Source organism: Ailuropoda melanoleuca, chromosome 6 (genome assembly GCF_002007445.2).
Source record: "Ailuropoda melanoleuca isolate Jingjing chromosome 6, ASM200744v2, whole genome shotgun sequence".
NCBI lineage: Eukaryota > Metazoa > Chordata > Mammalia > Carnivora > Ursidae > Ailuropoda > Ailuropoda melanoleuca.
The window spans coordinates 98462276-98473623 of NC_048223.1; the positions used below are offsets into that span (position 1 = coordinate 98462276).

General features: G+C 48.0%; 1 protein-coding gene across 1 annotated transcript in view; it reads right to left on the reverse strand.

The window, feature by feature from the left end:
- Positions 1 to 11348, reverse strand: part of TLL2 (tolloid like 2) — a 131525-nt gene that overhangs the window by 70292 nt on the left and 49885 nt on the right. Inside the window, 1 exon segment of the mRNA XM_034663052.1 lies at positions 3876 to 3953. Coding sequence (XP_034518943.1) covers positions 3876 to 3953 — 78 coding nt within the window.

Sequence of the window (11348 nt, forward strand, 5' to 3'; positions counted from 1 at the left end):
GCTTCCCTCAGATCTTTTCTCCTGCCTGGGCGGTCTCTTTTTCTGGGGGTGTTGGGAGGGGGTCAAGTTGTGATGAAAGGGGAGTCTGAGATCGACGCAACTTGTCTTACCTTTAATTCAAACAAAAACAGGAGGCACCCACGCTGGTGTCTGACATGGCCCCAGAGAGATGAATTGGATCGAGGCAAGGCTGGGGGGACAGGCTAGGACAGCCTGCCCGCAGCTCCCCTCTGAGGGTGCCAAGGCTCTCCGTCCTCATCAGGCTTGCCCGGGACGCTTAAAGCCCTGCCCGTCTGCTGCGGCCTTGACATTACCCTCTTCCAAAACACCAGGGGCACTGGACGGTCTGCAGACTGGATTTAGCCCACTTTAGGGGTGTGAGGCATGGTGGCTGGGGGAATGCTTTCACTGTCCTCCTTAAAAAGCCCAAGAAGATCTCTTGTTGCTGTGTGGGTACCATGCACAAGCCAACCTACCAGAGGCAGAATGTTAATGAGCTGCAGCAGCCATACTCTTTCCGGTCTCCCTTAATTGTGTTTCTGTGCAGCTGTTGAACAGCTGTGGAATCCCAGTCCAGAGGTGGATGATGACTTCCAATGCTGGATAATATTATTCTTGGAGGTGGAGGTAGACAGGAAAAAGTGGAGGAACTATATTCACTGAGCACCTCTTAAAATTCCAGACACCTGGCTGTGCACTTTGCATCAGTATTATTCCTAAATCCTCCAAGCCTCACATGAACACTTATCTGAGGTCCCAGCTACTAAGTGACTAAGCTAAGGTGCAAACCCAAGCATGCCTGATGGTCCAAATTTATCCGGTTGGGTCATTTTACACCAACAAACTAATAAATACTAAGAATCCTGACAATGTCTATTGCTGGTGGGCAGGTAAGAGGCAATGAGAGAAGGCTGGAGCTGGTCTCTAAATATGGCTGCAGCTCTCATCTCCGGGAGCTCAGGCCACTTTTTACATTAAGGGGTGGAATCTATTTTCTTCCTCTGGAAGCTTGTTTTGACTGAAAGAATGCAGTGGAAGTAGCACCCGGGTACTCTGAGTTCAAGCCTTAAGGGGACTGGGGGCTATTGTAAACAATTGCAGATTAGACAGCTAAATGAAAATCCACGTGGCCAGAAGAGCCACGTGGAGGCATATGTGACCACCCAGGCCAGGCCAGCCCAGCTGCTGGATGAGTGCAGGCGAGTGAGTGACCCAGCCGATGTCAGCCAAAGAACCACCCCACGGAGCCCAGTCAACCCACAGAATCATGAAAGATAACAAACTGCTGTTTGAAGTCAACAAGTTTGGGAGCACTTTTAGGCAACAATAAGTCACTTAGGAAGGGAAAACCAGGTGTGGCATCTCCATCACTGTGGGCTTGGCAAACCCCTCTGGTTTCAATCTCACACCCTCTGCTCCATTGCTGGCACGAAGGGCTGGTCGTTTGTGGCCAAAATGAAGTGCCACTGAGATCACAAGATGTCTGGGGAGTCTAAGAAAGCACAAGTCAAACTACTTTGAAAAAGCAAAGCAGGAAACCACAGATTTTAAAGGAAGCCCTGCACATGGTCCCAGCAACGTGCTATGAGATAGACAAGCAAATGCACGTTTGTCAAAGGAGGTGGGGGGGCGTGGGAGCTACTGAATCAGCCTTTCTCTGAAAGAGGCCAAGCTGATAAGAGGGGGATCAGCAGCCCAACTGAAAAACGGGAAATAACAGGAAGGGACAAGTCACAGAAGCGCACCCCTACACCACTGGCAAAGGCAGGAAAAGGTGCTCAACGTCACCAGCAGTCAGGGTAATTCAAAGTCAGTAATAATGAACTCCTGTTTGCGTTATTAAAAACACTGAGAGCACCCAGTGCTGGAGAGGATGTGGTGAAAGGGGCGCACTCGTAAGTCTCGCTGGAACTGTGAATGGTTTTACCCTTTGAAACCCATTCCAGGAGCACCTGTTAAAAACATCCCAAGTGTGTGAGGATCTAGGTTCAGGAACGCCTACTGCAGCATTGCTCGTGATGGCAAAAACCGGACACGAAGTGAATGCTAATTGATAAAGGAATCATTGGCTCAATTACGGCCCATATGCCAGAAATATCTTGCAAGATATTCAAAAGAATAAACTGAAGGTACCACAAGTGCACTAGAGGGGTTTCCCATGACGTACTACTGAGTGAGAAAAGCAGGATTCACAAAAAGCACTTATCGAATATGATCCCGTTTTGTAAAATGATGAAGCTTGTATTTGCATGCGTGTTTACATCCCTCTAGAAGTGCCTGTGTGAACACATGTATATGGAGAAAAATACGGAAGGGTGCGCACAGAGCCATCGGCCTGCATTACCTGGGGAAGGGCAAAGGAGCGATATGTGGAAAAAAGAAGGGAGGGAGCTAGCCAAATTAAAGGGAAAAGAATAAAAAAGAAAAACCATAAAAAAAGACATGATATCATTACATGTATGCACCTGTGTGAAATTATATTTATGCATATGTATGTGTAAAACATAAAATAGCATTAAAGCAAAAACATAAAGCAAATAATGATTTCTATCTTATCCCTAAATAGGCATCCTTGAAAAAATGGATTCTGGCACTTAAAAATTATTCCTTTTTGACAGGGCAAGTGGTGCGATGGATAATGCATCTGACTACAGATCAGAAGATACTAAAAATTATTCCTTTTGATACTGTGTGCCAACTACACTTCAATAAAAAAAAAAAAGATTCCCTCTGCTCTGCATTTGTTTTATGTAGAAGCGTCACTGGAGGCAGTGAGCCCTGACTCCTGTAGGATGCGGGCCAGACCGAAGCCCAGCAGCCTCTCTCCTCCAGCACGGATTCTGAATGGGAAAAGCTCCTCCAGACAGAGATGCTTCCAGTGAGACGCCCCCCCACCCGTCATCTCCAGCCTAGAACTTCTTAGAACCGGGAAAGCACACGTGTGTGAGCATCAGTGTGCAGACAGGCAGAGGCAGCACTCCCAGCAGGCACCTGCTGATGCTGTGGACCTGCCCGCAGAGGGCCATGACCTTACCTGTCCCCTCCCCCAGCAGCCCACAAGGTCTCTAAGCTACACCCTCCTCCCCAGCCACCGTCCCAGCTTTACCTTCCATCCTGGCCTCCCATGCCCACTTGCTGTGTCGACCCTAGTTTCCAAAGCCTCCTGATCCCTCCTGTCAGCCCGTGGGGGCTGCAACTCACAAGCCAAGCACCGGTGAGAAAGGTCAAACCCAGATGGCAGAGTTTTACTGAAGACCATATGGTCCTTGAGCAGCCAAACACCTTTCTATGGCTTTCCCTGGCAGCCAGTCCACCCTCAACAAAAGGACACACTCCCTCATGCCCACAGACTGGTGCTCCTAGTCCACTCAGATAGAAAGTAAAAAAGTGGAATAAGAGGTTTCCAAAGCTGGGGCGCCTGGGTGGCTCGGTTGGTTAAGCGTCTGCCCTCAGCACAGGTCATGATCTCACAGTCCTGGGATTGAGCCCCTGCCCTTGGGCTCCCTGATCAGCAGGGAGTCTGCTTCTCCCTCTCCTTCTGCGCTTCCCCCTGCTCATGCACTCTCTCTCAAATAAATAAATAAAATCTTTAACAACAACAACAACAACAAAAAAGAAAAAAAGAAGAGGTTTCCAAAGTCAGGGGCAGGGGGAAAAGGGGGAATGACTGCTTAGTGGGTATGGGGTCTCCTTTGGGTGATGAAAATTTTCTGGAACTAAATAGCAGGATGGCTGTACAATATTGTGAATGTACTTAATGCCACTAAGTTATACACATTAAAATGGCTGAAATGGAAATTTTATGTTATGTGAAATTTACCACAACTGGAAAAAAAAAAAAAAGGACCCAAAGGCCTGGGAGGACCTCGCATTACCCTTTCTCGCTTCCTCACTGCTGATATTGGTGGCTGTTGCATTCTCCCAGCTCTCAAATGGCTGCTCCTCCAGCCCACCTAAAGGAATGAGAAAGAAAAGAAATGTGAGGACGCATCAGTCTTCTTTGTAGGAGCCCCAAGCGGTAAGGGAGCAAACCTAGTCACCTGGGGGATGACCAGGATCCCCGACAGATCAGTAAAGATTTGATAACACAGGCTGACTGAGCACCTGTCATGTGCCGGGCGCTATTCTAGATGCTAGAGCGAAAAAGAACCTGATTTTTCATAACCACACACATAATTCACAAATTAGATATGCGTTACTCTCCTCCATCAGGTCAAGGGTACTTGGAGTCAAGTATACAAAGCTAAGAGGCAAATCCCATCAGCTTCCTCACCTTCACCCGCATTAGGAAGCCGGAATGTAAACAGGACACACCCTTCTGGAGTCCCCTGGTGTGGAATGCAGGGAGAAGTCCTCAGTGATGCTTTTATTTTATTTTATTTTATTTTATTTTTTTTATTTTTTAAAGATTTTATTTATTTATTCGACAGAGATAGAGACAGCCAGCGAGAGAGGGAACACAAGCAGGGGGAATGGGAGAGGAAGAAGCAGGCTCATAGCGGAGGAGCCTGAATGTGGGGCTCGATGCCATAACGCCGGGATCACGCCCTGAGCCGAAGGCAGACGCTTAACCGCTGTGCCACCCAGGCACCCCCTCAGTGATGCTTTTAAATACGTGATATGGTCAGTTACTGCCTTGGCTTACATAGGCATTTTGGTTTTCTCTTTGGCGTGAGTCTCATTTTAGAAATTGCTCTGTTGACTTTATGTATCAGACTCTGCAGACACAGCCTCGGTCAAGGACAGTGATGCTTGTCTTTGTTTGCTAGTAGCCATTGTGTATAAACCTGGTTCACATCTGTCCCCATCAGGAAAGTGGTCAATCAGCAAATAGTATTAGACCCACGGTGAGCTGGAACTGTGTGCAGTTCTAGGCACCAGGGGATCCAGCAGTGAGCAAGACAGACTGTTAAATGTGCGGCTGGACAATAAACACAAGGTAAGAAAACTAAGGGACAAAGTCATTGTGGGTTCAGAAAATCTGAAGATCGAATGTAGTATGCGGTAGAGCGCTCAGAAGGGGCCTCTTCTGACCACTGACACAGAGATCTGGGCCAGGATCGGGCAAGAATCTGGATTGGGAATGAGCTTGCCACACGGAGGGGCTGGTGGTGGTGGGCAGGGGGGAATCAGGCAGAGAGGGAGCCAGATCCACAGGGATATTAGGAATATAGTTGTAGGCAAGGAAGCAGGGAGACTGAGAGGGATTCCCCATGACTCCTACATTTGGGAGCTGAACAACTGGGTGGGTTGTGACACCAGGGAGCAGATCTGAGGACAGAGCCTGGGTCCAGGAGAGACGATTGTACATATGAAACCACATCAAAGCAACTACAGGACAATCGACTTATACCAAATTATTTCTTGCATTTGTTTAGAAATTTTCAGCTTACAGAGCTGTTTCCCCATATCTTCTTTGACCCTCATTAGAACATTCCGTGGCAGATAAAGTGTAACCCCATTTTACAGAGGAGAAAACCAAGACACAACATGATTAGCCCAGGGTCATGCTCAGGACACAGTCTCCTGGTCAGAAGCCCGAGGATCTTTCCTGTGCCCCACAGCTCACTGGCTCCTAGCAACGCTCGAGGTAGGGTCCCAAACAGGTGACCCAATGACCTGACTCGGGAGAACCAGGGGCGGCCCTGAGGTCCCGAAGCCCACCCTCCAACATGCAGCCTGCCTCCTTCCCTCTCCTGCCGATGACCCTGGCGGCCGACCAGGCGTGCGCTGACATTTTTGCGTGCCTGCATCCCGCTCGTTCCGCTGCCTTTCTGGCCAACTCGGAATCCACTCACACACTCCCTGCAGCTGCCGGGGCGTTGGCTGCCAGCTCCCAGCCCTCTGGGTATTCTTCCAGCTGCGGTATCATTTCCTCTCGGGCTAAAGGTCGGGGAAATCCTGATGGTATGAAAATCGCTGGCCCGCAGAGGAATGTGGCATGTGTGGAGCAAGGGGAGCCTGAAGCCAGAGCTCGGGACGGCTTCGTCTTTGCTGCATCACTGTGGCTAAGACCTTGGGCGTTTGTATTTTTCATCTGTCAAATGGGCTGTTTGTTTTGAAGACCAAATGAGGTAATGGGTTTGTTTAGGCACTAACTCATTCAACAAATATTTATCCAACACCTGCTACACGCCAGATGCTGTTTCTGCGGCTCAGGATACAACACAGAACACACTCTACCCTGACCTCATGGAAATTCTATTCTGATGGAGGGTGGGGAGAAAACAATAAGCAAACAGGCAACTAAATATTTAAGTCAGTTGCCGATAGGCACTACAAAGAAAATAAATGAGGATGAGGGGAACAGTGAATGCCAGGGATACGGGGTTGCTGTTCCATGTGAGATAGAATAGCAGAAGCCTGAAGAGAGTGAATGAGAGAGTCTACAGAAGACGGATAGAATGTTTCAAACTGAGAAAAACAACGGGTGCAAAGGCCCTGGGATGGGAGAGTGCTTGCGCGTAGGGAGGCGGTATGACTGGAATGGAATGGGTGAGAGAGATAGTAGTACGCAGTGGGGCCAGAGGTTAGTGGAGGGTCTGGGGGCTTAGCTCCTATGGTGCCATTTTCAGGATTTGGCCTTTATTCCAAGGGATCTAGACGAGAGCCAGAGAACGTGAGAGGGCTCTGTAACTGCACCAGCTGTGAATACAACCAGGGTTACTAGCAGTGGACAGGAGCGGGACTCAGGGCTGGCACGTGAAGGGAGATTCCATACAGCCCTAGCCCAGCATGAAGGGTTGGTAGTTTAGACGTGCTTGGCTCCTGCAAAAGGTGTGGAGGGAGGCAAGAAAATTAAACCTGTAAGGATACCTGAGCACAGCCTGGGTTCAAGGTCAGCTGTAGGCTGTGGTTGAGGGAGAAAAGGCCAGGAGACACTGGTACTCAGCGCTGCAGTAGGCAGAGGAGGGTCAGGGTGGAGGACTTCTGATCCACCTGGCCCCCTGGTGCTTGGAGCTATAACAGGAGCTCATGCTCTGGAGGTGAGGGGAGAACAAGGGCCCCATAGTAGCTGGAGGGGGGAAAGAATCAGTGTTTGCTAAGCGCCAGCTATGAGGCTGGACATGTGCTAAGGACAGCGCTAAATGCTCTGGTTGCATTGTGTGTGATAATTCTAGCCTCACAAAGACACAACGACAAAGGGCCATACCCACCCCCATTTTATAGGGAGGAAACAAGGCCCCAAGAGGTGAAGTGACTTGCCTGTCTCGAGGGTACAAAGATGGCTAGCAATGGTGATAGCTGCAGGTGGTCCTATCTGACCCTCCAAATCTGTGCTCCTTCCCCTCAGCCTCAGGACCAGAAAGAACAAGAATAAGTGGGGTGCCTGGGAGAGGTTGGCTATTCCCAAGGAACTCACGGCATTTTTCCAGGAGGCCTGCGAGAGCTTGGGGCCCTGGGCAGTTAAGAACACAAATCTCTCCTCAATCATCCTTCCCAGCAAGAGACTAGAACTGTCCTTTTTTCTCAGAAGGGCAGCAAATCTCATGCTCACAGTACTGCTAAGCCTGGGATCTCACTGGAGTTAATATGGCTTGGCCACTCTCCCTGACGAAACCTTTCCTGAGGCTCCCCGCTGCCCTTGGGATGAGTTCTAATTCCCTGAGGCCTCCTCCGCCTGGTGCTTTGGGGCTTCCTGCTACTTTCCCCACTCCCACTCGGCCACCCCGAGCTACTCCTACAGCACCATGATTCCTATTTTCTTCAGCCACGCCCACCTCTTTACCTGGCCAAATCTTACTGGTGCTTTAAGTTTCAGCTGGGACACCACTTCCTCTGGAACACTGCCTCACTGCTCCTCCCAGGTTAGAAGCACCCTGCTCTGCCTGCACATACAGGGCCTGGGCTGATTCACACAACTTACCACAAGGTATCGGCATCCCCTGTCCATTGAGGTGACCCTTCAGTTTGGTTTCTAGTTTTTAGCATCTTGATGAAAGGGCCCTTATCGTGTCCAACAATGAACACGCAGCACTGTGTCTGGCACATAGCAGACACTCAATAAAATATGGGATGGATGGATGAATGGACTGATGGATGATGGATGGACGAGTCAGGTAGACAGTGCTTAGAAAGATAACTCAATCATTTCTAACTCAGCCTAATGGAAGGGAAAATCCATCAGCTTTCATGGAGAGAGGGAAGCAGATATTCTTGGGACAACGGTTCTCAACATTTGCTGCAATTTGGGATCACCTTGGAAGCTTTTTAGACCAACAGGGATGCCCGGTACCCCTCCCCCCCCCCGAGATTCTTATTTCATCAGTCTGGGCCTGGGCTGGGCCTCGGGATTTTTCAAAAGCTCCTCAGGTGATTCAAAGGAGCAGGCAAGGATGAGATTCACTACTTAGAGAACCTGTAAGAGGAAGCCTTATCTTATTTCTTACAACCAAACTCTTCCTTCCCAAGCTCACCGGGAATGAACGATGTGGAGCTGGAAACAGACATCAAACACTAAAAAAGTCATTTCTCACATCTATATCAATGGAAAATGTTGTTCTCTTCCAGTAAAAGCTAGCAAATGAGTAAGACAGGTGTGACTGTGGCTGGAACGGCAGCCTGGGCACCATGAAACAAGGAAGAGAAATAGAGCCCTCCGCAGACAAAGATTGAGTACAATGGGGGAGGGAGCATTCAGGATGTGGGGATATATTTGTCCTTGGGTGTAAATGCAAGACAAAAAATATTTGAAAAAAATACATATATATGCCTGTATTTGATCTTTGGTTAATTACCTCTTCAGTGAGAGGATATGCAAAGACCTTGTAGATTTCATTAGTCACAGGGGCTTATTCAAACGTCTCCTTTGCATAAGAAACCCAGGCTTACAGCTGGTCTCTGGGAAAGAATGCCCTCCAGGCCTTGAAAAGAGAGCTACAGGCCTGTTCACGCTCTCACTGAAACACAGCAGAGGTCAACGGCCCGTGATGCATGGGGCCAGGCTGAAATGTTTCTATCCAGCATTTGCAATTCAATCCCACAGTTTCCTTTATGGAACAATTCACTAAATTCAGAGTTGTTCTTTTTTCTAATTCACCATATAATTCACCTCCCAAGTTCAATTAAGAAGCAATCTGTTAGCAACTTTGGGAGCAAGCTGCTTTTCTTTGGGAAAGCCCAATTTTCTTCCGCTCCCAACAAAAAGTAGCTTAATTATATGCATCATATGAGACATTGATGTATACACGACACTCCTCCACCACAATTAATGAAATATTAACTATATACATCCAAAGACATCTAGGCAGAAAATGATAGGCTTTTCCAAAGCCCAAGAGGACAGAGCCTTGTTCCATAGATGGATATTGCTCATTTGAATATATGCTCATGCATAGTGACTGTGAATTAGTATTTATTAATATGGTGTTATAAACAATCACTTGATATCAGTTATTCCTTCTATTCCTCATTCGTAGAGCCTAACATTATTTAGCCCTTGGTTTTCTTAAACACAAGAATAACTACCATTTTTAAAGTGTTGATTATTTGCAGGAACTACACATACATTAATCTATTTAATCCTCAAGCCAGCCCTCTGAGGTGGATATCATTCCCATTTTACAGGCAGGGTAACTGAGGCTTAGAGCAATTAAGATACCACTGGAGACACACAGCCACTGGGTAGAAAGGTTGAGATTCTCTCCAGACAGTCTTGTGTCCAATCTTTTCATCTATGTCACACACTGAAGTAAATCTGCCAGGCCAACCTGCACTCTCCACTTACTCACTTTTATTTTGTTTTTAAAGATTTTATTTATTTAATTATTTGAGAGAGAGAGCACGGGTGTGCGGGCATGTGGGGTGGGATGGGCAGAGGGAGAAGGAGAAGCAGACTCCTCGCTGAGCAGGGATCCCAATGCAGGGCGCCATCCTAGGACCCTGAGATCATGACCTGAACCAGAGGCAGGCACTTAACCGACTGAGCCACCCAGACGCCCCTCCATCGACTCACTTTTAATACACCTGTATTTACAGCTCTGACCTGCCAGAGGTAGTAAGTCTATCATGAAGCCGCTTTGTTTTACTCTTAACAAAAAAAAGAAAAAAAAAGTCTCTAGCACAAGATCCGAAAAATTACTTTCTTACTAGTCTATTCATTGAATAAATCTTGGTTGAGGGTCTGCTTTGGGCAGCGCTGGGCCACGTTCCTGAAGACGGGACAGCCAGCGCCTCCCTTCATGGTGCCTTCATGGCTCTCGTGCAGAGGATAAAAATCAATAATAAACAATGAGATCATTCCGTGGAGGGATGAAGCACTTTGAAGAAATTAGAACGGTTTTATGAAAGAGCAATGGGGGATGGGAGGCCAGGGAAGGCCTCTCTGAGTAGATGGCATTTGAGCTGAGACCCCCAATGATGAAAGAAGGACGTCCCTCTGGGGTGAGCGTTCCAACAAAAAACCTAAACCAAACCAAACAAAAGCAAAAACAAGCAAACAAACAAAAACCCAGCAAGTAAAACCAGCCCGAGGAAGGAAAATGAGTCCCGCTGGCTGGAGCCAGGGCTGAGGGCAGCATGGCAGAAGCTGTGCCTGCGGAACGCGCGGCCGGCTTGCGCAGCGCTGTCGAGTCCAATCCTCACAACCATGCCTTAAGCAGCCGTAATTTGCCACGCCCTGTGGTCATATGTAATATGCACGCGATCCCATGAATAAGTAATATTATTCCTCTTTTACAGAAGAGAAAAGAGAGGGTCAGGAGTAAGTTGTTGGAGGTCACCCAGCTGCTTAGTGATGGATTCTGCATTCCCAGTCTGGCCCATCTGACTCCAGAACCCGTGCTTCCCTGCCCTCTAGCCCACACCTGTTCGAGTGTGGTCTGAGAGAGCATCTCAGGCCAGGCCGATGGAGGACATATCTGCCCACCTCGGTCAGGGCATGAAACACCTGCTCATTGGAGGTTTTAAGTATTCATTGGGGGGGGGGGGAAAGGAAGCCAAGCCCCCTTAACAGGTTGATTTAGGAATGAACTAGTCAACCACTATGGTAATCAACGTGTAATCCTAAGCAAATCAGTGCCAAGTAAATTTTATATCTATGCCAAATTTTAAATGCTACAGAAGGGAAAGGGAAAATGAGTTAAGAGATCATTGCCACCTTTTGTTAATGAAATGATTTAATATCAGCAAATGTATAATAAAAAGGGAATTCTTATACACTGCTGGTGGAGCAGGAATATAAATTGGTAACATTTATGAGGTAATTTAGCAAGATCTATCAAAACAGGCAGTAAAATGACTTTGACCCAAGAATATGACTTCTGAGGGGCGCCTGGGTGGCACAGCGGTTAAGCGTCTGCCTTCGGCTCAGGGCGTGATCCCGGCGTTATGGGATCGAGCCACATCAG